The 26,864-nt window shown below is 50.5% G+C and overlaps 2 protein-coding genes across 12 annotated transcripts in view; both read left to right on the plus strand.

Annotated features, from left to right (window-relative positions):
- Nucleotides 1–1,189: 1,189 nt before the first annotated feature.
- Nucleotides 1,190–4,741, plus strand: LPAR5 (lysophosphatidic acid receptor 5). The gene has a single exon (XM_081127471.1). The coding sequence runs from the start codon at nt 1,208–1,210 to the stop codon at nt 2,327–2,329; it is 1,122 nt and encodes a 373-aa protein (XP_080983597.1). The 5' UTR covers nt 1,190–1,207; the 3' UTR covers nt 2,330–4,741.
- Nucleotides 4,742–13,353: 8,612 nt separating this feature from the next.
- CHD4 (chromodomain helicase DNA binding protein 4) overlaps nt 13,354–26,864 on the plus strand; it is a 28,904-nt gene continuing 15,393 nt past the window's right edge. For 3 of the 11 annotated variants that reach the window (XM_081127430.1, XM_081127435.1, XM_081127436.1), the window contains exons 1-22: nt 13,354–13,619; nt 14,476–14,653; nt 18,215–18,336; nt 18,533–18,748; nt 18,966–19,084; nt 19,200–19,441; nt 19,667–19,794; nt 20,046–20,181; nt 20,338–20,516; nt 20,712–20,951; nt 21,211–21,414; nt 21,524–21,729; nt 22,092–22,223; nt 22,303–22,399; nt 23,276–23,467; nt 23,946–24,146; nt 24,333–24,470; nt 24,740–24,861; nt 24,983–25,156; nt 25,477–25,618; nt 25,710–25,841; nt 25,956–26,073. In XM_081127430.1, coding sequence (XP_080983556.1) covers nt 14,554–14,653; nt 18,215–18,336; nt 18,533–18,748; nt 18,966–19,084; nt 19,200–19,441; nt 19,667–19,794; nt 20,046–20,181; nt 20,338–20,516; nt 20,712–20,951; nt 21,211–21,414; nt 21,524–21,729; nt 22,092–22,223; nt 22,303–22,399; nt 23,276–23,467; nt 23,946–24,146; nt 24,333–24,470; nt 24,740–24,861; nt 24,983–25,156; nt 25,477–25,618; nt 25,710–25,841; nt 25,956–26,073 — 3,340 coding nt within the window. In that variant the 5' untranslated portion in view covers nt 13,354–13,619; nt 14,476–14,553. Of the gene's footprint in view, nt 13,620–14,308; nt 14,332–14,475; nt 14,654–18,214; nt 18,337–18,532; nt 18,749–18,965; nt 19,085–19,199; nt 19,442–19,666; nt 19,795–20,045; nt 20,182–20,337; nt 20,517–20,711; nt 20,952–21,210; nt 21,415–21,523; nt 21,730–22,091; nt 22,224–22,302; nt 22,400–23,275; nt 23,468–23,945; nt 24,147–24,332; nt 24,471–24,739; nt 24,862–24,982; nt 25,157–25,476; nt 25,619–25,709; nt 25,842–25,955; nt 26,074–26,864 lie in introns of those variants that run through there. The other 8 variants (XM_081127434.1, XM_081127437.1, XM_081127439.1 and 5 more) reach the window with 5 other exon arrangements.

The raw sequence follows: 26,864 nt of genomic DNA on the forward strand, positions 1-26,864 counted from the left end.
GGGAGCTTGAACTTTATTCTTTAGATAATGAGGAGCCAGCAGAGCACCTGTTCCAGGGGAGGTGCTCCATAGCATTTGTCACCACCTGACATAACACATGTTTACGTGTACTTTATTACCTGTTTCCCTCCAGTGGAATGAAAGTAGATGGGGGCAAGGCCTTTGTTTTGTTCACTGCTGTGATCATGCCTGTGAAAGTCTAAACACTTCACATACATCATCTCACTGAATATAAAACCACATGAAGTAAGGACTCCTCTCAACCCCCCTCTACACCAGGTAAAGAAAATGTTCAGCCTGGCTGGGCGTGGCTCAGCAGTTGAGCATCGACCAAGGATCCAGGAGATCGTGGTTCGATTCCCGGTCAGGGCACATGCCCGGGTTGCAGGTGTGCAATCAGGTTGGGGGTGTGCAGAGGCAATCGATCAATGACGACACTCATCACTGATGTTTCTATCTGTTCCTCTCCCTCTCCCTCCCTCTCTCTGAAATCAAAGATATATTAAAATAAATACATAAATTTTTTTAAAAAAGAAAAGAAAATGAAGTTCAGAGAGTGTTACTTTTCTGAGGACAAAAGCTAGGCAAATTGGTGCCCAGCCGGGCATGGCTCAGCGGCTGAGCATTGACCTGGGATCCAGGCGATCGGGGTTCGATTCCTGGTCAGGGCACATGCCCGGGTTGCAGGCTCGATCAATGACTCATCATTGATGTTTCTATCTCTCTCTCTCCTTCTCCTTTCCTCTCTCTGAAACCAATATATGTTTTTAAAAAAAAAAAGCTAGGCAAATTGGCAAAGCCAGGACTTAAACCCTGGCAGTCTGACACTGCTATACAGCACTGCTGCAGAAAGCTACTCTGGCAGGGTAGAAGGTGGGGAAAAGACTTGAGGCTGAGAAAAGACTCAAGAGGCCAGCCAGTTTAGCTAGATAAGCATCTGTGTCTTCCAGCCAGTCCTTGCATAATTTTGACTTTTGGCTTGCCTTCCCGTTCCAGGTCTCCAGATGATGAAGCTGTGACCAAAGGCATCCACTCCGCGGCCGCCATCTGCCCGGCAGCCACTGTCCACACCCTCCAGCCCTGCTTCTCCTTGCTCTGGGGCCTCTCTATGCAGCCCCCGGGCCCTGTGCTGGAGATGAACGCAAGGCCAGGACCCTGGTGTGCCCCATGATGCTCCGAACCTAGCTCCTCAGCACACTTGGGCACGATGTTGGCCAACTCCTCCGCGAACTCTTCTACCAACAGTTCCGACCTCCCGTGCCCCGACTACCGGACCACCCACCGCCTGCACATGGTGGTCTACAGCCTGGTGCTGATCGCAGGGCTCCCGCTCAACGCGCTGGCGCTCTGGGTGTTCCTGCGCGCGCTGCGCGTGCACTCGGTGGTGAGCGTGTACATGTGCAACCTGGCGGCCAGCGACCTGCTCTTCACCCTGTCGCTGCCCGTGCGCCTCTCCTACTACGCGCTGCACTACTGGCCCTTCCCAGCGCTCCTGTGCCAGACGGCGGGCGCCATCTTCCAGATGAACCTGTACGGCAGCTGCATCTTCCTGGCCCTCATCAACGTGGACCGCTATGCCGCCGTCGTGCACCCGCTGCGGCTGCGCCACCTGCGGCGGCCCCGCGTGGCGCGGCTGCTCTGCCTGGGCGTGTGGGCGCTCATCCTGGTGTTCGCGGTGCCCACCGTGATCGTGCACAGGCCCTCGCCCTGCAGCTACCGCGGCATCCGGGTGCACCTGTGCTTCGAGAGCTTCAGCGACAAGCTGTGGAAGGGCAGGCTGCTGCCGCTGATGCTGCTGGCGGAGACGCTGGGCTTCCTGCTGCCGTTGGTGGCCGTGGTCTACTCGTCCAGCCGGGTCTTCTGGACCTTGGCGCGGCCCGACGCCACGCAGAGTCAGCGGCGGCGGAAGACGGTGCGCCTCCTGCTGGTCAACCTGGTCATCTTCCTGCTGTGCTTCGTGCCCTACAACTCCACGCTGGCCGTCTACGGGCTGCTGCGGGGCAACCTGGTGGCGGCGAGCCCCGCGGCCCGCGACCAGGTGCGCGGGGTGCTGATGGTGATGGTGCTGCTGGCCGGCGTCAACTGCGTGCTGGACCCGCTGGTGTACTACTTCAGCGCCGAGGGTTTCCGCAACACCCTGCGCGGCCTGGGCTCTCCTCTCCGGCCCAGGGCCTCGGCCACCAATGGGGATGGAGGGACGCTCGCCCCAGTGCCGGCTGAGACCACCCGCACCACCAGGCCTGCGGCCGCCAGCCGAGGGCTGCTCAGACATTCCAGTCCCGGGACGCTGACGCCCTTCATCCAGCGCTCCGAGGATTCTGTCCTCTGAACGCACCTCGGGCCCTGGCGCGGTTGCACAGGGTGCGTACCTGAGGGAGGTGGATTAGACACTTGGGTTTCGGGGTGGCAACTCCAGCTCATAAATGCAGAAAGAGCAAAGTGTGGGAGCAAGGGGCACAGGGAAGGAAGAGTGCTGGTGGAAATGTCTTTAAATTGGTGGTGATGGTGAGCATAGGAAAGACCCCTTCCCCAGCCTGTAGGAAGTGCTGTGAGCCTACCAATTCAGAGTCAGAAGAATGGATGCAATGCCGTTGGGGGGGGGGGCGGCACTTGAATCACTGCCCAGAGCTGGTAGATGGAGCAGAAAATGAATGTCCTGGATTTAGACTGACCACAGCAGTTTTAGGGCCATAGATGCCACCCACATTTCATTTCCACCCCGGCTTTCCCTCACCAGCATTGAGAGGCATAATACAAGAATTTATTGGATACAATAAAACTGGTTTCCTTCTTGTTTAAAAACTTGTAACAATTTAGACCTGACCTCCAACATGGGGTGGTTGGGGGCAGGTCAAAACTACGAGAAGGTTTTTTTCCTCCAAAATCTTGGTCCCTGTTCCCCTTTCTAGGTCTTTTCTTATCCTTACACTCCAATCCCCTTTCAAGACCTCCTCCATTGTAGGTCCTAAGTACCCCCCCCACTCCACTCCCCACTGCTTCATGTAGCAAAAGGAAACAATTATTTGTACTGTAGTAGCAATTCTCAAACTTTTTAGTCTCAGATCCTGTACACACTTAAAAATTGAGGATTCCAAAGAGCTTTTGCATATACTTTGTTCTTTTGATACTTACCATCTTAGACACTAAAACGAAGTTTTAAAAACAGAAATACATGCCCCGGCTGGTGTGGCTCCGTTGGTTGAGTGTTGTCCCATGCATCAGGAGGTCAGGACACACGCCCTAGTTTTGCTTGCTTGATCCCCAGTAGGGGGCATGCAGGAGGCAGCTGATTTGTGTTTCTCATCCATGTTTCTCTCTCCCCTCTCCCTTTCTCTATCTCTAAAATCAATAAAAACAAACAAAAAAAAACCACACAAATACGTAAGCACACGCATTCCATTAGCTGTGAGAACAATGATATCAAATTTCATGAAGGCTCTGGAAAACCCCACTGTATAGTTATGATAGAATGAAAGTGAGAAGAACAAATGACAATAGTATTATGAAAATAGTTTTGACCTCATGGACTTCTCAAAGAGTCGGTCCCCAGACCACACTTTGAGAACCATACCTATACTAAAGTATTAAGAGTTCTTGTGTAACTTCTTCCCAGGGCATTATATACAGTGTTTTTATTGCTGTGGAGAGAGCAATGCTCAAATCAATTGCTAATTGTAGTCATTAAGGCTTGGGATTTGGGGGTGGGTGGGGGATAGTAGGAACTGCACACCAAATGGAACCCAGCTTTGGGCTTCCTGGAGCAGTAGCCTGAAGGTGGTAGTGGAACTAGTCACACGAACACTCAGGAGGAGGGGGTGGAGTTCCTCCAGGGAGGGACAAGGAACTGTGTCACAGCCAGGAAAGAAGAGTTTACAGGGAAGTTAGAGTGGGAAGGGAGGACAGGAATAGGCTGGCGGTTCTTAGCAAGCTGGAGGCAAGAGAAATGGAAGACTGGGAAGGGTTGTTTAGTTGGCCCTTTGACATCTTGAGACTCTAGCTTTAGTGAGGGAGTTGTTGCCATGCATAGGTTTTGCATGCATTTTTGTGCCTATCTCTCAATGCTGTACGTTTCTGTGTGTGTGTGTGTGTACACACGTGTGAGAGCGTGGACGCGCACGGCACAACAGCGTGGGAGTTTCCCTGTGTAGTTTGGACTAGCCTTTTGTGTGTCTATGTAATTCTTCCAGATGGTGATTTACAGGTATAAAATGACCCCTGGTGGCCAAACCAGAGAACTGACCCAGGTTCCTCAGCGATAGCCTTGAAGTCTGGGCCTTCCACCATCTGGAGGAAGGTTAGAGTCCTAGACCAGGCCCTTACCTCCTGCTGTTCTAGAAGAGGCCTGGTGGGTAGCACCTGCTCCATCTTGCTTCATCCTTAGGGTTCAGGACCCCCGCCCTTACAACCCTGGGATTACCAAACTTGGCCCTAGTCCAAAGCCTCAGCACATGTTCCTATCCAAACAGAACTGAACACAATTTTTACAAATTACTTGACTGTTTTTATATGCAGGTATGTGAATGAATCCCAAAGGTAATTAAAACTCACATAGCAAGTATCTTCTACATACTATATAATTTACGTATTTATTTATTATAACTTATTGTCTGTCTCCTCCCCCTTCCCAGGTAGAATGTAAGCTCCCTGGGGGCAGGGATTTTTGCTTGGTGATTATCTGATGTATCCCCAGCATCTAGAAAGGTGCTTAGAACAAAAGAAGTGCTCAATAAATATTTGTTGAATGATGAACAATTGGGTCTTGGTGTGAAGTAGTTTACTATCTAGTGGGGACCAAAGAAAAAAATCAATCATGATTACCAGTTCAAGACAGAAGATATAAGACTGCAGGCTAAGCCCTGGCTAGTGTGGCTCCGTGGCTGAAGCACTGGCCTGAGTACCAAAGGGTCTCGGGTTTGATTCCCTGTCCAGGGTACATACCTGGGTTTTGGGTTCGATCCCTGGCCCTGGTCGGGGCAAGTGTGGGAGGCAACCAATAGATGTGTTTCTCTTACATCAATGTTTTCTCTCTCTCTCCCCTTCTCTCGCTCCCTTCTACTCTCTCTAAAAATCAATGGGGAAAAAATATCCTCAAGCGAGGATTAACAACAACAAAAAATGCAGAGTAAGGTGTTGGCAGTTTATTTAGTGGGCAATGGGAATTCCCTGAAGGTCCCTGAGTAAGGTTTTGCTCACCCTGACATACTATGTGGGATAAACCGTAGGAAATCAGGTGAAGAGAGCCTAAGGAGAAAGGAAGACTGGTCAGGGAGCTATTAAAACAGTCCAAGAAAAGTGTGACCGTGGCCTGTGGACGTGGATGGAAATGGGTTGTCTCCAGCCGGGCTAGTGTGGCTCAGCAGTTGAGTGTTGACCCATGAACCTGGAGATCACGGTTCGATTCCCTGTCAGAGCACATGCCCGGGTTGGGGGCTCAGTCCTCAGTAGGGGGCATGCAGGAGGCAGCTGATTGATGATTCTCTTTCATCATTGATATTTTTCTCTCTCCCTCTCCCTTCCTCTCTCTGAAATCAATAAAAACATTTAAAAAAGAAAAGAAAAGGAAATAGTTGTCTCCAATGTGAAATCTCTGGCGTTTAAGCTCTGGTGGACTATTTCCCACATTCAGTGTATCCCAAGGGTTTCCATCAGGAGAATAGAGAGGCGAGAATAGATTAAGGAGATGTGGCAGGCAGAGGAGGAATGACCAGAACCTGACAAGTAACAGTCTGGGGAAGTTTAAGAAAACATGTAGCCCTAGCTGGTTTGGCTCACTGGTTAGAACGTTGGTCTGCGGACTAAAGGGTCCTGGGTTTGATTCTGGCCAAGGGCACATGCCTGGGTTGCAGGCTCCATCCCCGGACTGGGTGGGGGCATGTCCGGGAGGCAACCAATCAATGTGTTTCTCTCACATGGATGTTTCTCTCTCTCTTCCACTCTCTCTAAAAAGCAATGGAAAAAATATCAGGTAAGGATTAAAATAAAAAGAAAACATGTAGCCATTACCACTTTCACAGGGCTGTATGATGGAGACAAGATGTGGGGAATCCAGAGCCCTTGTCCTGAAGTTACCCCAGTTGAGGTTTAGGAAAATCCAAAGGAGGAAAACGAGGAAATCTTTAATGGACGGAGAAGAACATTAACAAGTTTTAAAAATACTCTCTGTATGCCTGGATCTCAATTTAGTGCTTAAAATGCATTCTTATTTATTACAATAACTCTCTGAGTTAGGGATACTTATTACCCCATTTTACAGATGAAACACCCTGGAGAAGCTGAGGTCTTAAGGCCACAAAACCAGGAAGTGGCACAGCATCTCTGTAGTTCCAAAAGATCCTACTGTATCCCCCCTTCTTGGTACTTCTCAGCTCATCCTTGCCTCTGTGATATCAATCCTTCCCTACTTTCCTTTCTTCTCCTGCTGTCCCCATGTAAGTCAGCTGCCCCTCTCACCTTAGATCTGCTCTACCATCTCTGCCCCCTTTCCCAGTTCTTCCTCCTTGCTCTAACTGCACACCTGTCCCTTCCCTCTCCACTTGCCTCAGGCCTCTGTGCAGAACACAGTGTGGCTGGGGCACACATGAGCAGGATGACTCAGCCTTTGTGCAGTTGGCCATGGCTCCCCTCCCCCAGTGAGGATGTGTCCGACATCTCAAAGGCAGCACTCTTGATTGTCCACCAACTAAGTGGAAGAGAAGACCTCTTCTGGGTTCTCCACAAAGCCTGTCTCCTCTGAAGGATGGTCCCACCACGTGGCAAGAGTAGTTGGGAAGCAGCAATCGTTGGTCTTGAAATAAATTCAGGAGAACCAGGGCAGAAGTAAGGGATCCCAAAGGGGTAGAGGTGCTTTTTCTCTTGGCCCTGAACCATCTTGAAGGAAATCCTCACAGGTTGCTATGTGGGGTCCTGTGGAAGAAATGAGGTGAGGTTAATTTCACATCAGGCCTTCCTTCTCCATTCTTTCAGGGGACCCTGGAGACAAGGGAGGCTGGGTAACTCTCAGCATTCTATCCTTTCCAGGGGAGCATTGAGAGCACTAAGAGGTTCCTCACATGGGTCTTGGAGAATCCCAAAGATGCTCTGAACTTTGGAATACGATAAACCTAGGTACTCATTTCAGCTCTGATACTTGACAACGTGACTTTAGCAATTACTTAACCTCTGAACCTCTGTTTTCTCCTCTGTGAAATGGGGATCACAATACCTACTCACTAGGTTGTTGTGAGGGTCAATGAGCTCTTCTTTGAAAAGCACCTGAGAGGCATCCCTAAAGGGGAGCTCTTTCCCACAAGAATGTGCCATTGGTAAAGTCTGTTTGTGATGCCCAAGGGGAGGGTTTCTGGAAGACAACAAGGGCCCCAGGTGAATCCTCACCCAGATAGAGCTCTGCCAGCAATCAGAACTAGGGCTAGGGGATGGGTGAGCAAGGCAGGCTGAGTGAGTTTCCATGGTGCTAGATTAAGTAGACAGTTTTCAGGGGCAGTGACTGGCCTGTTGCCCTCTGGGGGCACTCTCTCCCCACTGGACCTAAGTCCACCCACAGAGAAGTGGGTGGAAAGTGCCTGAGTGGGAGAGGATAGGGGGCATGGGATGAAGAACCAAGCAAAGGAGAAAGGGCAAGAGAGGAGGCTGGAGGGGAAGTCAGGGCCCTGGCAGCCACAGGGTGGGGCCGGGAGAGGGGCCCAGGGCAGGAGGGCGGGAGAGAGCCTGGGAGGTTGAGCGCCGAAGAGGGCGGAGGGAGGGAGGGACAGGGAGGGAGACTGGCGGCGCTGACACAGCCTCGATGTGTGGAACGGGCTGGGGTTTGGCCCACAGGTCAGGCGTCTGGCAGTATTATGGGATGGAGAGGCCTTAGGAGACAGGGAGAGTATTATGGGCTGGAACAGCCTTAGGAGACTGGGGAATATTATGGGCTGGTGAGGCCCGGCTCCAACTGGAGGCGGGAGGAAGGGGTGCGGGGCGGGAAGGGGGGGTGGTGGTGGAAGGGAATATTATGGGCTGGAGGCCTCCTGCGACCAGAGGCAAGAGTATTATGGGCTGGCAAGGCCTTCGGTGGCCAGAGGGGGGAGCAGCGGGGGATGGCACCGGCTGCATGTGACTGAGGGGGGGCCAAGTTGGGGGGGTGACGAGTGGGGGTGGGGGAGCATATTATGGGATAGCTCTTTGTACCTACTGCGGGGACTGCTTCTCCAGAAGATATTATGGGATGTCGTGTGTGGGAGGGGGAGTGGGACTGGGGGGATTATTATGGGATGGTGGTGCAGAATGGGGAGGGCCTGAGAAGCTCTTCTCCAATCCCCCCCCATCCCTTACTCTCTTGCCATCTTCTCTAAGGTCTGCCTTCTTTCTCAAACGGCCCAAGGGGAACACCTGAAATACAGCACCCCGCCCCTACACACACACACTTTAGGCACCTCAACCCACCCTAGGCATCTCCCCTAACTAGCAGTCACCTTCAGGGCCCTGAGGGGAAAAGGCAGCCCCTAGGGATGGGGAGAAAGCCCCAAAGCAGGGTTGTGGTGGCCAGTGGACCACACCTCCCACCTCCCCGGGGTCCCCGTGTCTCCCTATTCCCCTGGACCACTCTCCTTCCCCTTCTCCCTCCCTTCCTCAAAGTGGGGGCCCTGGGTCCTTCTCCCCTCCCCCTCCCTCTATTTCCTCTCCAGCTCCCTCCACAGCCGTAACCAGTAAAACAGGCGGCCAGCTATTATGGGATGGCTGCTCCCGGCAGCTCTGCAGGGAGGGGGCGGTCACCGCGGAATGTCTCCTGTGGGTGGCTATTATGGGATGGCCGCCTCTCCTTTTTGGGGGGGTGGGGGCTACCAAGAAAAAGGATTATTATGGGATGTGCCCTGCACAGCTGGGTGGGGCTGTCCTAGGTAGGTGAAGCTTTGGGAAGGGGGGGGGGCGGGAGGAAAGGAAGGAAGAGGGCAGGAGCTGGGGAGGGTGGGTGAGCCTTGGAGCCAGACCTGAGGCCTGGCAAGAGGAACTGGCTGGAGAGGTTTTTGGGTGACAGCTGTTTGAAGGGGCCCCTGGGGCAGACTAGAGCTAGCCAACTCTGAAACCTGGACACCTGGGTCCTTATGGTCACAGTTTGTGAGCTGCAGGGTTGCTGAGTCCAGGGCCTGCAAGTACTAGACTGACAGTGTGAACGCCTGGGTTCCAGCTGTGTGGCACACCTAAGGGAGCAGTGCTCTTGGGTGACCACAGTACCCAAGTACTCCTCTCCCTCTTTGCCTTCCTGGATTTGACCCCTGAGACCATAGCTGAGGTAGTGGGGTGATGGGCCAGGAGAGCTTTGCCACCTTGCAGTTACATCCAAGGAATAGAGGCTGGGGTGGGACAAATTCCTGGCCCATACATCCCCCCCCCCAAACCCTGCACTACCTGTCTAGCCATCAGAATGCACTGTCACTGTGGCTTTTCTTCCCAAATCACTTTTTCTGACAGAGCAGGAGAACTCTGGTCCCTTAGATCTCTTATAAGCAGAGTTTCCAGGGCTCACACAGAACAGGGACGTTGAAGGAGGAACTACATACAAAGCATGTGCTGAAAACTCCATGGACCACTCTGTTATTCTAGGTTCTTCTGTACCACGGGATGGAAACAAAACTCTAAGGTAACTGACTAGAGAGGCTGTTCCCCTGGATACATTAATCAGGAGATTTTCCCACCCTTAGTCCCTATGGGCCAATCATGCTAGTGGTTTATTTATAATTTATCTGGGAGGGTAGCTTGGAACTGGGGGGGGGGGGAGAACATAGATGCATAAAGACCACAAAAGCAACACAAACACACACATCCTAGCCCTCTCTGGAACTCAAGAGGAAAGGAAAGGACTTTAACCTTTTTCTTGTGGTATGAGGAAGAGGTGGGGAGTAAGAGGAGCAAGAGGGTAAGTGGATAGAACCTGAACCTGTAGGGATGGGTCAGAAGGCTGTGGTGCACAAAAGGCACCACCAGTGCTTGTCATCACAGGCAAGAGGCTGTGGCTACCCAGTTATAAAACTCTTTTCCTGGTTTATATTAGGAATCGCTGTAGTAATCTGCTATATATATGAGAAGAAAAGGGCAGATGGAGACTTACAGAAGGGAATTTGAGGCCCAGAGGTAGGCTAGATCCCCTGGAGAAATGGGGAGAGACGAGGACATAAGAGGTGTCTGGTAGCTCTATATAGGAAGGAGAAACTTCTTGAAAGGAGGTATGCCCACATTATGATATCTTAAAAGAGCTGCCTCCTTTCCCCGAGATGAGGAGCAAAAGGCTCTTCTTAGTACTCAGAATAAGCATGGGGAGGGTCTGCACAAATGAATGAGGCCCAATCTTGAAGTTAAGAAAACTTAACGAGGAAGATATGGCAGCCTTGTGGAATGGGGGAAACTGCCTGCATGTCATGATGGATGTGGCAAAAGTGTGGACCAGGGAGTTAAGTTGGGCAGGAGCTGCTGGAAAGACTTATCAGCGTCTCTGGTACTCTGCTTAGAAGCAAAGAGATAGTGATTTCCAGAAGCAAGCTTTGTCTCTCCTGAACTCTTTTCTCCTCGCCAGTTCTCCAGTCCTATGGCTCCCAGAGGAGAGGCAAATCATCTGGCCAGGCCCTTTCTCTAAGGAAGTGAGATCAGAAGGGCAATGTAGAGATGGTATGAAGCTCGTCCCACTCACTTCTGGTCAGGAAGGGCCCCTCCTAGGAGGAAGTTCCCGTTTCTCTTCAACCTGTCCCACCGCCATAGGTCTTGGACTTCTGGGAAAAAGGCACAAGAGAGCAGAGGAAGACCCACGCTTAGGGTCAGCATGGTGGTAGGGGGCAGCAAGGCAGTGGTGGTGGGTCATTGGTTTTCACTCAGGTCCTGGTTCTATGGGGGTCAGGAAAAGGGAAAAGTGACAGATTTATGGGCTCAGGTTCTCTGAGGGCCAAAGGGTTTTAAGATTGGGCTTTCCAGCTTTCTCAGGCTGGGTCCCCAGGGTGGCTGCAGAGTAAGGCACAGTTAGGGAAGGGGATGGATATGTTGGGAGGCTACCTTGTGGCATAGTTGAATAAAGGCACCTGGAATGTTGACTTGAACACGTGGAGGGGAAGATGGTGAATATTATAGAACAAAGGGGTTTTTTGGGGGGTAGAGAATGAGGCCTCAATGAAATGAGGATGGGGAAGTTGGAAGTATTATGAGACTTCAGGATACAAGAGAAAGTGAATGAAAAACATGAGACATTGAGGGTAAGCAGAAATTGGTGTTCAAGAATGAGGATGACCATTTTGTTATGTTGATGTATCACTCAAGAAGGAAGCACATGATGATATTATAGAATTTTCATATTAGAAATGCTAGATGGACGAACATCACTTTCCAATAAAAATCCCTTAATATGTAGGGAACAGAGAGATTATCTTGACCATCCATCTGTTTTGGAATACCTTCTAGCATCTAGAACAGGAGTGGGGAACATCCGGCCCACAGGCCATAGGCGGCCCGCAAAATCATTTGGTCTGGCCCTGCCTCGAAATTCAGTATAATCTAGCAGCTCTTTTCATAGCTGATTTTTAAGTTTACAATTTTGTATGGCCCAAGAATGATGTTATAAATATCCAAATGGCCCTTAGCAGAAAAGAGTTTCCCCACTCCTGCTCTAGAAGGACTATCAAGAACCTCTACTGGGATGTGATCTCTCCTGAGACCAGTTGGGATGTGTTTTATTCTCTATAACAGTATATTGGGAACTAGCACTCAATTGTTCTCCCTTGACACTAGATATTCTATCTGGTCTCATAGTTTATTTTGTTGTTTATGCGTGTTGGAAGGAGGTACCTATGGTCCTTGCATTTCCCATGGCTCCCAGCTCTGTGCCTTGCTAGGTACTCTGTCAGCATCTGTTGAATGAATGTGAGTAGCAGAATAGGTCTTGGCTCTTGGTGTGTATATAGCAGGATCCTCAGTTCCCATCATGATGGGATGTTCATCCATGGGAGTGGCCTAGGGGTGTTGGTGAATGGAGCACCTGACCTGGGGAGGTGGGGTGGAGTGGAGAGAGCACTGCTGGAATGTTGAGAGATAGTCTTTAGATGGGAGTTTGTACTTATTTGGGGATGCTCTGAGGTGAATTAAACTTTATGTAAATAGCTCATATGGCCAGCATGGTATTTGGTTGGTCTTACCCAAAACTTAAGACCTGGGTGTAACCTAAATGTCTGGAGATACCTGGATTTTGGTGGGCTTGGGTGGGGTTCTAGGTTGACTCTCAGTTCCTGAGTGTCTGCAAATGATGGGATAAGGGAAGTTAGGGTCTGTTCTAGACATCAAGAAGCTTTATTTATGCCAGGATAATACTCTGGCCCAGAAAGGGATGAAGTGTGTACAAGCTGGGGCAAGGACAGGGCAATTTGTGCAGCCTACTTCACCCTGGCTGCTCTAAGTGTTAGAAGACACTGACAGCATCTGGAGATGGGGGGAGGTATGAATACGAATATTATGGATGCCTGGCTGGAAAGGTATAGGGGTGATGGGGTGGAGATGAAGCATTATGGGATGCGATGCATTATGGGTTGTGCTGGGAGTATTATGGTATGTTTGGCTGACCACTGGTGCCTTTCAGTTATTATGGGATGCCAAAGGGATGGGTGGGGGAGTAAAAATTATGGGCTATCTTTTCAGTGTTAAAGGAAAGGAGGTTAGATGTCAGTCTGTAAGGTGACAATAGGGGATATCTCTTTGGTAGGATAGGAGTGGCTATTGCGGGCTGTGGAGCTGGAATGAGTGTGTGAAGGCTCTTGAGGATGGTAGTGTGAGGCTCTAGACCCTAGCCTGCAGGGGTTGAGGGCAGCTCCAGGGGGTCGGTTATTATGGGATGTCAGTATAGAAAGTGGGAGACTGATTATTACGGGATGTGCGTGGGAGGAGGTCTAAGTGTCCCTTATTGTAGTGTGTGTGGGGAGGTGAGTTTCTGACTATTATGGGATATCAAACTGGGGGTGGATAAAGAGTGGTTATTATGGGATGTCTGTGGGGACTGGGGACAAGTATTATGGGTTGTGAGGCTGAAGTGCTGGGCGGGTGCTTATTATGGGATGGCCATGGGGAGGGAAAGGTGACGAATTATTATGGGATGTTAGCATTAGAGCCAACAGTGAAGAAGTTGGCAAAGAATGCCTATTATGGGATATCTGGGGGGTAAGGGTTAGTTGCAAAAGATCTGCAATATCATAAGGTGTCAACAGCCTTGGTACATATGTGTATGGAGTATGTGTGTGTGTGGGGGGGTTGTGGTGGTGGTGTCCGAGTGTATTATGGGATGGCCAGGAGGTGGGTGGTTGCCCCGGTGACACGCGCGCGCGCTCGGAGGGGGCGTGGCCAATGGTTGCCAGAGCGACGAGGGGGCGGGGGTTGCCCGGGAGACCTAGGGAGGAGGGTGGCGGTAGTGGAAGGGGGGGTTGGAGTTGGTTGAGGTTATTATGGGCTGTCCGTGGGGGGGCGGGGCCAGTGCGGTGGGATTTCCCGGCCGGTGTTTCGGGCCCTTTAAGAGGCGACGCCGGAGCCGGAGCCATTTTCCCCCCTTCGGCCGCTGCGAGGAGGAGCCGGAGCGGGAGTGACACCGGGCCGGACCCTGCGAGACCTGCGGCGGCTCCGGGGTGAGGAGAGCGCGGGGTTCCCAAAGAGACGTCCCTCTCAGCCCGACCAGCCCCGAGGGTCATCCCTTCACTCGCTAGTTCTTCAGGCTTCCCCAGACCTGCGCACCGCCCCCTGCCCGGAGGAGCCGACCCTTCCTCTCCCTCCCCTGCAGGGCGCCAGCCCTCCTCCCCCGCTCCAACCCGGCCAGAGTCTGGCTCCCCGCGATTCCCACCTCGGGCTTGGTCTCCCACAATGCCCGGCGCCCGCCCCCTGGCACTCTGCTCACTTGCCCCCCGGGACACGTGGCCCGACCCCCTGCCCGGTGGGAGCCCTCTGGCCCCCAAGTTCCTGCCTGCAGCCCCCCGGAGCGCCTGAGCTTCCACGCCCCCTTGTCCTCGCCGCTCCTCGGGAGAACCTGAGTTGTCTCAGAGGACAGCCTTTGGAGAGCTGCCCTGTGTGGGGACTGGCCCCTCCCCAGGCGCAGGGAGGCGCCCCCCCACCCCCAAGTGACCTTGTGTCCCCGAGCGCTTCGCCGCCGGCCGCCTCCCCCGGCCCCCCCGCGCCGCGGCCACTCGGACCCTCCTCCCCTAGTCACACTCCGCTTGGTCCAGCCCCGTTTCCCCTCTCTCCACGCCTGCACCAGTCTGCCCTCGGGGGCGTCGCTGCCTCTCATCTGGGGGGCTCCAGTGGGGGTGCCGGCTTCCGGGCTGCCCCCGAGGAGTGTGGAACTAAGTTCAGCCTGAGTGGTTCGGGTGCCCCGCTAGGGTGGCTGGGGTGGGGGGGCCGGTGGTGGTGGGCGGAAAGAGCGGGTGGGGTGGGGGAGGGGGACAGTGCGCGTCACTGACTGTTCTCTCTTCCCCCCCCTCCCCCGCACAGTGACTCGGGCCAGTGTAGAGGGCCCCAGGCCGCAGGCACGAGCAGCTGGGCCAATTCCCTGGCCGGGAGCGGAAGGGGATGGCGTCGGGCCTGGGCTCCCCGTCCCCCTGCTCGGCGGGCAGTGAGGAGGAGGATATGGATGCACTTTTGAACAACAGCCTGCCCCCACCCCACCCAGGTAACATCTTCCCCAAGGGCCCAGGGCAGGAAGGAGGCATTTGGGCCCTCCCTAGTGATTCCGGTGAGACCGGGCTTAGTTTCTCTCGCTCTCTGCAGAGTCTGAGGTAGAGGGCATCCGAAGGGAGTGGTTCCCTTCTGCGGAGCTCTTGTGGGAGAGGGGTGGAAGCCATGTGCCTCCTGGGCTCTGAGGACAGAGATGCAAGCTTGCTGCACTATCTTCAGGAATGCTATGCAGTTCCCAGTTGAGGGAGCTCTCTGGGCTGGCAGGCATTGCCTTGTGTGGGTTCTTGGAGGAATGCAGGTGCAGGTAGCTGGGACCCCTGGAGGCTGTGTGGTGGTGGTGATGGTGGGGAGGGGGTTGAAGATTGCCTTTTGATGAGACCAGCTGGGCATCTATGCTAGTTAGGATCCTGTGGTTGCTGCTATGGAAAGGAAAGAGGGAGTGCTGGTTACTCTCTATCTGATTATTTTTAGCTTCTGATCAGTTACCAGTTTTCTGTGCTGTTTCAACTGTCTGAAGTTTGAATTGCGCTGCTTAGCTGGGATCTAGAGCGCTTTTAGCCAGACAGATCGCTGGAATGTTTTGAATTGGGGGAATGATGGGGGCTAGGGGTAGAATGTAATAGCCTGATTGATACTAGGAGATATAAAAGAAGGGAGATGACACCCTGGCCACCCCTCCTCCTCAGGCAAATGGACATCATCCTGGCTTTTTCCCCTAGAGATTTCTGCCTCTGTGCAGGTAGCCTGGGGTTTGGGCTGATGGTGTGAAGTGTTCGCGTAGGTGTGTTGGGGGTTGTGCTATCTGTATTTTGGGGTGGCTCCTTTAACTGGCCAAACCTGTATGGCTATAACTACCCTGCCTTATTGGAGTAGCCCTTGTCTACCCCCAAATGATGATTGATGCTATGCTTCTAAGCGGATGTCTCTCTTGCCTCTCTCCTTCAGAGCCCCCAGCTAAGTCACCTGCTTGTTTCCTTGATCTTTTTTTCTAGTTCCATTTTTTTCTATATGCCATTTCTTCATCCTCTCCACTTATATTTTTCTTTTCATTCTGGAGCCTGCTGGTCCTGTTTCTGTTTCCTATGGACCATCGTTCACTTCTGCTTTCTGTCTTCTCAGCTCTAGCAGCAAATTGAGGTGATCTGGGAGAGAGTTGTTTCCACATTTGGTATTTTCTGAGTTGGAAGTCTTCACTTCCACCTGAGGCCACTTTGGAGAGCAGTCAATCTTGTTACTGAGTCTTCAGCTGTTGGGATAAGAAACTTAGGCTTGAGTCTGTTCACTGTGCAGGGTGGCAGGTTTCTGTGCCGTTGCCCAAGGTGGTGGTGGAGTGGTAGTGGTGATAAGGTGATTCCATCTTTTATGTGAGGGGCATGAGAAGAAGTAGTGCCATCCAGCCAATGTTGATTGCACATCTTGGCTTCCTGCTGGCCCCTTGGTCTGAGGTTGCCCCCATGTCTGTTGGGAGCTGTATGAGCTCTCCAGATGAACTCTGCCCCAAGCTGTAGCATGACCCAGTTTTCCCACTTGCCACACCCCATTCCTGCCCCTTTCCCAAATCCTTCTCTATGTCTCAGCCAGTTTACTGCTTGTCATGTCAGTGCCTTATCTGCCTGAGAAGTTTGGGGGTCTTATGTGGATTGGACGATGTCTCCTCCGCCTCCATGGTTTTGTCCTTGTCTCCACTTCCAGCAATTATGGAGTTAGTGAAGAGGAAGACCCCAGAGATGTAGCTGATTGAAGCCGGGTTGGGTGGGGACATAGGGATTACTGAGAAGTCCTTAAAGAAAATGATTCTTTCTAGTGAGATCCAGACTGGTGTTCTATTCCCAAGGGAATGGGAGGGGCTTTCTTGTGCCTGGCCTGATCCTGGGCCGATTGGGGGAAGGCTGATGGTGCTTTGTCCAGCCTAATGTCTCATGTTCCCTAGTATCTGCCTTGCTCAGGAAGGGTGGAGCCAGAGGCATTTTAGGACTAGTTATGGGGTTCAGGAGCTAAGAGCATGTGTAGGATTGAAGGAAGTATATTGTTCTCCACTATCTAAGCACTGCTTTTTTTTCTTGGTGAGATGACTTCCAAATGTTGGATAAGGTGGCAAGAAGTGGTCTAGGATCTGTGGCCTGGACTCTGGGTGGGGGTGGTGAGGAAACTGAGTTTTAGAGACTTTTTCTGGGCTCCCATTCCTCGTGGTAAATCATTTGGGTATCAGAAATTTGAGGAGAAGATTGTGTGCTCTGACCACAGTTCCACTGAGCCTTTGTTAAATCTTAGCTCTGATGATTGAAAAAATAATTATGATTGAGGGAGTAACCCAGTCCCTCTCATAGTATTACCTTCATGTTTGTCTTGGGTTTCCTTGCCTTGGATGTCAGGGTAGGTGCTTGAGAACTGTGTCATCCCAGAGGAGGTGTTAGGAGAGGTGGCATTTGGACCTGGGGCCAGGTAATAATTTGGCAAGTCTTCTGTGAGGGTAGTTTTTCCCCAGCTACCTCTCAACCCCCTCCCCCTCCCCTGCCACTTCCTGTCTGTCCTATGTTGGCAGCTGGGTGCCCTGGGCTGGCTTTTGCGGTCAGGAGCCATTTTCCCTCTCCTCAGTGGGTGAGGCACTCCCTCCTTCTCTCCACTCCCTTCTCCACTACCCCCCTCCTTGGGCGGGGGTGGCTTGGGAAGAAGGAGAAAGAGGAGGGAGGAGGGAGCTGGTGTGCTGGTGTGAATGTCTGTTACAAAGGAAGCTGCCTCCTGGCCTTCTCCTCCCCCTCTGTGCCCCTTCCCACCTATCCCTGCCCAGGAGCTCTCAGTATTACCCCAGGCTTTGTGTGTGCTCCCAGCCAGGGCTGGAGGTGGAGCCAGATGGGAGGAGGATTGGGGGTGGTGGTGGAGGAGATGGTGACAGCTGGGCTGATTTGGGCCCCTGGGGAGAAGAGGCTACTGACCCAGGAGAAGCTGGGGAGGAACAGTAGAGCTGGAGATGGGAAAAGGAAATTATGTTTGGGATTAGGCTGGCAACAGAACCTGGGACTTGGAGGTTCTGGTTGTTTTGAGCTAGGATGACCCAAAAGGGTGGGTGAAAAGTGTGGTTTCTGGGGCCCCTGAACTGATATTGTTCTGGGAATGTGGTGAGGTGTATGCCATAGTTTTTGCCATCTGGGTAGGATCTTTCATTCTCATTCCCTGCTTTATAGAATACTTGGTGGCCAGTTACAGGAGGACTAGACCTATTTGTACTATTTGGTTAACTCTAAGCAGCTTGATTTAGCTACGTTGGAGATAAGCATATAGAAGATTCCTGTTAGGAATGAGGGAGAGGAGGCAGGGGTCTGGACAGCTGCCCGTGGTGGGTCTGGTCTGGCTTGGCAGGCCTGTTTCGGGTCTCTACAGCTCTCTCTTTGTCTGTTTTTTGTCCTGAGTCTCGGCTTCCTTCTGTGGAGAGTATAGCAGTCTCTTTAGTGGAATCTGGGACAAGAGGTGGAGAAATAATATCTAAAGCCTCTGGATTAGGCTCTAACCTTTTGCTATTGATCTTTCCCTTGCTTTCCTCTCTGCCAAATATATGTAGAAAACGAAGAGGACCCAGAAGAGGATTTGTCAGAAGCAGAGACTCCAAAGCTCAAGAAAAAGAAAAAACCTAAGAAACCTCGGGACCCTAAAATCCCTAAGAGCAAGCGCCAAAAAAAGGAGGTGAGTGGGTGACCAGATGCTATGGGGAATGGGAAGAAGGGAGGAGCTTTGAAAAGGGTTGAAGGGCTGGGGGCATCTGTTTCTTCCTCTGGAGTGGCAGGCCACAGTCCTGGGGACAAGCCTTAGGGCTGTCCTGAGGTCAGCATGTGTGTAGCATGTGTGTGTCTGTCTCCCTCTCCCCCCTTCCCTGCTCCAGCGTATGCTCTTATGCCGGCAGCTGGGGGACAGCTCTGGGGAGGGGCCAGAGTTTGTGGAGGAGGAGGAAGAGGTGGCTCTGCGCTCAGACAGTGAGGGCAGCGACTATACTCCTGGCAAGAAGAAGAAGAAGAAGCTTGGACCTAAGAAAGAAAAGAAGAGCAAATCTAAGCGGAAGGAGGAAGAAGAGGAGGATGACGATGATGATGATTCAAAGGTATGTGGATCTCTATTCTCTTCTCAGTACTGTTTGTTAACGTTTGTCCTTTGTTTCCCAGACACTCTACTGCCCATTAGAACATTTTCTTCCCACCTGTTTCTAATGATTTCCTCTTAGCTCTCTTCCTCTGATCTTGCAAGCCTTAGTTTCAACTCAATTCCCTTAGCAGGTGTAGGCATTAGGAGTCAGGTCTTTGACCTTGCTCTCTCTGCAGGAGCCTAAATCATCTGCTCAGCTTCTGGAAGACTGGGGCATGGAAGACATTGACCATGTGTTCTCAGAGGAGGATTATCGCACCCTCACCAACTATAAGGCCTTCAGCCAGTTTGTCCGGTAAATAGGAGGGGTAAGGGGAGGAGAGGGCATCTATAATCTCTTCTCATTTCTCTTTCCCTTTCTTATTCTTCAACTTTTTCTTTTTTGCTCTTCTCATTCATTTCTCCACCAGACCCCTCATTGCTGCCAAAAACCCCAAGATTGCTGTCTCCAAGATGATGATGGTTTTGGGTGCAAAGTGGCGGGAGTTCAGTACCAACAACCCCTTCAAAGGCAGTTCTGGGGCTTCAGTAGCAGCAGCAGCAGCAGCAGCAGTGGCTGTGGTGGAGAGCATGGTGACAGCCACAGAAGTTGCACCACCTCCTCCCCCTGTGGAGGTGCCTATCCGAAAGGCCAAGACCAAGGAGGGCAAAGGTAAAGTGGGACTTGTGGGAGGGCAACTAGTGTAGGCTTAGGATGGTGAAGATAGACAAAGTATGGAAATGCTGTTCTGTCAGCCCATAGATAGAAGGCAGGAGGGAGAAATGAATTTTGGACTTAGGAGGGAAATTTGGGAAGCCAGCTTATTATTTTCCCCGTCTTCGGTCCTATGATGTGTATTTGGATTTTATGATCATCTTTGCTCTCTCCTGATTTTAGGTCCCAATGCTCGGAGGAAGCCTAAGGGCAGCCCTCGTATACCTGATGCCAAGAAGCCTAAACCCAAAAAAGTGGCTCCCCTGAAAATCAAGCTGGGAGGTTTTGGTTCTAAGCGTAAGAGATCCTCGGTGAGAGCCCAGCCCATCCCTTTGGTGAGGGTGCCGTATCTGATAGAGAGGATGTTACCTTATGTCAGGAGTTAGCCTTTATAGTAGGCACATAGGATATGAGGAATTGGCCACAGAACAGGTGACTAGGTTCCATGTACAACAATCCTTGCTAGGATTCTAGTGCCCCTAGCAAGAGAGGGATTCCTTTCTCTACCACTCTCTTTTTCCTTGGCTTGAACCTCTAACCTTATTCCTTTTCATTCTTCCAGAGTGAGGATGATGACTTAGATGTGGAATCTGACTTCGATGATGCCAGTATCAATAGCTATTCTGTTTCTGATGGTTCCACCAGCCGTAGTAGTCGCAGCCGAAAGAAACTTCGAACTACTAAAAAGAAAAAGAAAGGTGTGTTTCTTTTCTGAATCTGTATGTAATTGGATCGGGTGGGAACGACTGGGGAAGAATCTCCCTAAGGAGATAGAGGTTGGGTTATTTTTAGGGGAGGGGGAGGGGGGAGGTAGTTTTTTTCTAATAACTGGGCTTTCCCTCTTCCTTGCCCAGGCGAGGAGGAGGTGACTGCTATGGATGGTTATGAGACAGACCACCAGGACTATTGCGAGGTGTGCCAGCAAGGCGGTGAGATCATCCTGTGTGATACCTGTCCCCGAGCTTACCACATGGTCTGCCTGGATCCTGATATGGAGAAGGCTCCGGAAGGCAAGTGGAGCTGCCCACATTGTGTGAGTACCTGGCCACTGTGGCCCTTTGGGACCCTCAAGAGGAAGGGTGGGATGATAAAGCTTTTTTGGGCCTGGGTGGGAGTAATGGTGGTGTTGCTAATGTGGGCTTTGGGAAGCATTCAATGGAATGATGAGTGTGGTTCAGCCTTGGGTGGGGGGGTGGTAATAATCTGACTCTGTTTTTCTTTACTGTAGGAGAAGGAAGGCATCCAGTGGGAGGCTAAAGAGGATAATTCGGAGGGTGAGGAGATCCTGGAAGAGGTTGGGGGAGACCCTGAAGAGGAGGATGACCACCATATGGAATTTTGTCGGGTCTGCAAGGATGGTGGGGAGCTGCTCTGCTGTGACACCTGTCCTTCTTCCTATCATATCCATTGCCTGAACCCCCCACTTCCAGAGATCCCCAATGGCGAGTGGCTCTGTCCCCGTTGCACTGTGAGTGACTGACCCCAGCCAGGGTGAGGGATGTGGGAAGGGTTTACCCGTTAAGCAGATAGGAGTGATCATGTCACACAAGTCCTGGATAAAGTCCAGAGATGGAGAGGGAATTCTATTATTCTCTCCCAAGAAGGGTCCTGGGATTAGATCTTACTTGCAATGAGATTTTAATAATTCTTGAATAAGGTTGAGGCTGTGGGCTATACTATCTCTTCTCCATGGTAATGATTTGGTGTTGGATCATCTCTTCTCTCAGTGTCCAGCTCTTAAGGGCAAAGTCCAGAAGATCCTAATCTGGAAGTGGGGTCAGCCACCATCTCCCACACCAGTGCCTCGGCCTCCAGATGCTGATCCCAATACTCCCTCCCCCAAGCCCTTGGAGGGGCGGCCAGAGCGGCAGTTCTTTGTGAAATGGCAAGGCATGTCTTACTGGCACTGCTCCTGGGTGTCTGAACTGCAGGTAAACCTGGATAGCCTGGAGATGTGGAGGTTACAACAGAGAAGGTATTAAGAACAGTCTTGTGGATAGGAGTGACTGCAGCTCCTTTGTGACTTCTTTCTGCTTGCAGTTGGAGCTGCACTGTCAAGTGATGTTCCGAAACTATCAGCGGAAGAATGATATGGATGAGCCACCGTCTGGGGACTTCGGTGGTGATGAAGAGAAGAGCCGAAAGCGAAAGAACAAGGACCCTAAATTTGCAGAGATGGAGGAACGCTTCTATCGCTATGGGATAAAACCTGAGTGGATGATGATCCATCGAATTCTCAACCACAGGTACCAGTCAAGCTGGGCCAGACTGTTGTTGTCTTGGGCATACAAGGGTAGGCAGCATATCCACTGGGAGGCTACTGTCAAGGGATTATGAAAATGGACATCACCAGTAACTTACAATTGGAAGAGATGAACACACTGTTGTTATTAACTGACTGAATCCTGGTATTTGAGTCATAGAAGACTATAGATTAGAGATAATTTTTGGTCCAAAGACTGGTATAGTGGAGGCTCTGAATACATGTCTGGCCTACCTAGAGGCCTGGTTTGTAACATACGTTATTGGCAATGTTTGAGAGCAAGGCTGACTTAGGAGAGGAGGGTGGCCTTCTGGCTCTGAGGATTTTCTCTCCTTAACCTTGCAGTGTGGACAAGAAGGGCCATGTCCACTACCTGATCAAGTGGCGGGACTTGCCCTATGACCAGGCATCCTGGGAGAGTGAGGATGTGGAGATACAGGACTATGACCTGTTCAAGCAGAGCTATTGGAATCACAGGTCAGTCGCTTGGTATGGAGTAGAGTTGCTTCTTATTGAGAAGGACCCTAGACAGCGGTGTGATGTCTGTCTTTTTCAGGGAGTTAATGAGGGGTGAAGAAGGACGACCAGGCAAGAAGCTCAAGAAGGTGAAGCTGAGGAAGTTGGAAAGGCCTCCTGAAACTCCAACAGTTGATGTGAGTTGGGGCAGAAGTGAGAGGACAGAAGTTATTGGGTAGGACAATGTATTTTGTGTGCTCCAGTGTAGTGATGGTGGAAATAATAAATTTATAGCTAAGAATGCTTTGTGAAGTCTGTTTGCTCTCCACATCTCTGTATATCAGAGAAAATACTATGATTGCTTTATCTTTTCATCATCAGAAAAATAAAAGCATAGGAAGTGGTGGTGGTTTCTGTTTTGTTTTTTTTTTCTTTAATTGATGTTTAGAGAGAGAGAAACATTTTTTCCACTTACTGATGCATTCATTGGTTGTTTCTTGTATGTGCCCTGACCGGAGATTGAACCTGCAACCTTTGCGTATTGGGATGACGCTTTATCAAATGAACTACCTGGCCAGGGCCAGGAGGTGGTGTTTTATATGATTGAGGAAGTGTTATCTGGTGGTGGTGGGGCAGTCATACAACCAAGCTTTTACATGGAAACATTGGAACCTGGGTCATTGGAACCTGCATCTTCTGACCCTTCATGGGTCATTTCCTCTGGTCTGTGTGTGTACGTGTGTGCGCGCGTGCGGATGGTTAAAGTTAAAAGATGAATCTTGGGGGAAGCAGTGGGGATGGGGGGACATAAGACTACCTGGTGGATCCTGACTAGCAGAATTAATGTAGTGCTGGGGAGTCTATATGTCTTTCCTCAGAGATCTGTGGGACCACAAGATCTCCATCTGCCTGATAGGTTGTTAGTTGCCTTGCTTCCTGGAGGATCCTAAATCAACACAGTTACAATAACCAGTGAGGGAAGGAGGACCTAGTGAAAATGTGTGAGGAGGAGGCAGCTCTTTTATGAAAGGCCGGGGCTTGCCAGCTCTTGACTTCTTTATTTCATCCTTCAGCCAACAGTGAAGTATGAGCGACAGCCAGAATACCTGGATGCCACAGGTGGAACCCTGCACCCATATCAAATGGAGGGTTTGAATTGGTTGCGTTTCTCCTGGGCTCAGGGCACAGACACCATCTTGGCTGATGAGATGGGCCTTGGGAAAACTGTCCAGACAGCAGTCTTCCTTTATTCCCTCTACAAGGAGGTAGGAAAGCTGGGGCTGTTATTTTTTTGTAGGGGTGCTTTGTGTTCATGGTCTTCTCTTACACTGAGGAGGGAGAAGAGGGAAGAAAAAATTGATTGTTAACCTTGAATAGCAGTAAGATAGACACACGTACACAGAAAGATTTGGGGGAATGGAACCAGGGGTAGGATTAGTGGTGGGTGCAGAGAGCCTCAGTAATGGGGGGATGGGTTTGTGTTGAGATCAGCAGAACCATGGGTGGAATTAGTATGGAAAGATCTAATAGAAGAGGTAAGGTTTTGAGCTCTCTATAATGGCGGGTATGGTTTTGTGGAAAGGAGTGGGTAGGGCGTTTTCATAGTAGAGAACGTCAGGGTAGGACTAGCAGTGCACATGCCAGTTCTCAGATAGTTTCCTGGGCAGGGGGTAGAGGTGGGCCCTGGGGTTGTAGTGGAATGGCCCCTTAGTCCTTACTCTGTTCTTCTCTTCTTCCTCAAAGGGTCATTCCAAAGGCCCCTTCCTAGTGAGCGCCCCTCTTTCTACTATCATCAACTGGGAGCGGGAGTTTGAAATGTGGGCTCCAGATATGTATGTGGTGACTTATGTGGGTGACAAAGACAGCCGAGCAATCATCCGAGAGAATGAGTTCTCCTTTGAAGACAATGCTATTCGTGGTGGCAAGAAGGCCTCTCGCATGAAGGTATCTCAGAGGAAGGATACCACTCTTGAGGGGGAGTTGTTGCTATGGGCTTGCTTTGCCTCCTTGTGACCAGGTCTCAAGGAGGCAAAAGGATGACAGCTGGAAGGAGGGAAAATCCCCAAGTCCCTTGGGTTTGCTGACACTGGAGAATTTGAACATTAGTGACCAGGTTGCTGTCTTGTGCAGAAAGAGGCATCTGTGAAGTTCCATGTGCTGCTGACGTCCTATGAGTTGATCACCATTGACATGGCTATCTTGGGTTCTATTGACTGGGCCTGCCTCATTGTGGATGAAGCCCATCGGCTCAAGAACAACCAATCTAAGGTGAGGTGGAAGGAAGGGAGGTAATGGCCTCCAATGTTAGTTGTTAGTACCACCTACTCATTAAGGGGAGACCTAGGAGGAGAGGAAAGGGAAAAATGGTCTTTGCTTTTCTTTCTCACTGATACCCCTTGGTGGCCAGGCCTTAAAAGAGGAGCGGAGTTGGGGAGGAGGGACCGAAGTGTAGGGCAGTGAAACAGCTTGGAGTTCTGCAGAGATACACTGGAACCCTCTTTTCATTGAATTTCACCTCTCTCCATCTGCTTTACCAGTTCTTCCGGGTCTTAAATGGTTACTCACTCCAGCACAAGCTGTTGCTGACTGGGACTCCATTACAAAACAATCTAGAAGAGCTGTTTCATCTGCTCAACTTTCTCACTCCCGAGAGGTTTCAGTAAGTGTGTGTTTATGTATAATCGGCTCATAATTCTGCTTCTGATCTTTTGGTCCATTTCTTATATCACTTTCCTTTCTTCCTTTCTTCCTCTACAACGTTATCCTTTCTTTTTTTGAAGCAATTTGGAAGGCTTCTTGGAGGAGTTTGCTGACATTGCCAAGGAGGACCAGATTAAAAAACTGCATGACATGCTGGGGCCTCACATGTTGCGACGGCTCAAAGCCGATGTGTTCAAGAATATGCCATCCAAGACAGAGTTGATTGTGCGTGTGGAGTTGAGCCCTATGCAGAAGTGAGTTGGAAGGGACAAAATACTGACTTCATTTTGCAAATATTGTTAAACGTCAGCCAGTCTGCAAAGTGTTCCTTATTCCTCCCCACACACTGCTTCAAGGCATCTGGTGACAGGAGCAAGCAAGGCCTAAAGACACCTGATGCCAGGCATCTGGAGCTCTTGGTTCTTACGTAGTTAGTTATACCTTATTTAAAATGATGGTGGTAGTAGTGCTTGTAAGGTTTTCTTAGTCCCAAAGTGAGATATATTGGAAGGAAGATCTCAGATCTTAGGACTGCATTTTCAGTCTTACTTGTCTTCTTCCCTTGCCCATGCAGGAAATACTACAAGTACATCCTCACTCGAAATTTTGAAGCACTCAATGCTCGAGGTGGTGGCAACCAGGTCTCTCTACTGAATGTAGTGATGGATCTTAAGAAGTGCTGCAACCACCCATATCTCTTTCCTGTGGCTGCAATGGTATGTTGTGCTACCTCTTGTTCCTCCCTGGGTTGGAACTGCTCTGTTGGGCTTTCTTTCAATGTTTTTTCTTCTTTGCTTCTTTCCTCAGGAAGCCCCTAAGATGCCTAATGGCATGTATGATGGCAGTGCCCTAATCAGAGCATCTGGGAAATTATTGCTGCTACAGAAGATGCTCAAGAACCTTAAGGAGGGTGGGCACCGTGTACTCATCTTCTCCCAGGTATTATGTGTACTGGGCTCGGAGCTTTAGGGGACAACAGTAGACAACCCTCAGTGACACGAGGGAAGGGATTTTCATCTGACTTTCCCATAATTAAATGGGCTCCTTTTCCAGATGACCAAGATGCTGGACCTGCTAGAGGATTTCTTGGAACATGAAGGTTATAAATATGAACGTATTGATGGTGGAATTACTGGGAACATGCGTCAGGAGGCCATTGACCGCTTCAATGGTATGTGGGAAGGAGTGGTTTGGGTCTAGGCATTCTCCTTCACTGTGTCTTTGGACCAATCACTTGTTCTTGTGCATTTGCTTTTCTGTATAGTTCTTTTGCCTCTTTATCAATTGATATGGAAGAGTAAATGTTTGGAATGTCTTTTTTGTTGTTAATCCTCACCTGAGAATATTTTTTCGATTGATTTTTTTTAGAGAGAGTGGAGGGGAGGCAGAAGGAGAGAGAGAGAAACAGAGATGTAAGAGAGATACATCTATTGGTTGCCTCCTTCACGCACCCTGATGGGGGGCAGGGAATTAACTTGCAACACAGGTAATGTGCCCTTGACCAGGAATTGAACCCTAGACCCTTAGGTCTGCAGGCCTATGCTCTAACCACTGAGCCAAACCGGCCAGGGCTGAATGTCTTGATTGGAAGAATGTATTGGACTATTTGTAGGATTTTTTTTTTCTTTGAAGTCTTCATTCTTTTGCTAGAAAGAACATTTTCTTTAATCTCCTTCATTGTATCTTGAGGCCCAGGATGGCCCAGGACTTACCCAAGCGCATATTGCAAGTTAGTGGCAGACTTGTCTCAGTAGCCACTACGTCTTCTTTTAATTTAATTTCTAATTAATTAATTAATTATTTTTAATCCTTACCCAAGGATATTTTTCTATTGCTTTTCAGAGAGAGTGGAAGGGGGAGAGAGAGAAAAACATCGATGTGAGAGAGACACATCAATTGGTTGCCTCCCACACATGCCCCAACTGGGGCCCGGGATCAAGCCTGCAACTGAGGTATTGTGCC

Source organism: Miniopterus schreibersii (assembly GCF_964146895.1).
Source record: "Miniopterus schreibersii genome assembly, chromosome: 2".
Taxonomy (NCBI): domain Eukaryota; kingdom Metazoa; phylum Chordata; class Mammalia; order Chiroptera; family Miniopteridae; genus Miniopterus; species Miniopterus schreibersii.

Excerpts from the sequence above, each read along its gene's own strand:
- LPAR5 (XM_081127471.1), top strand. The coding sequence starts at position 1,208 with ATGTTGGCCAACTCCTCCGCGAACTCTTCTACCAACAGTTCCGACCTC.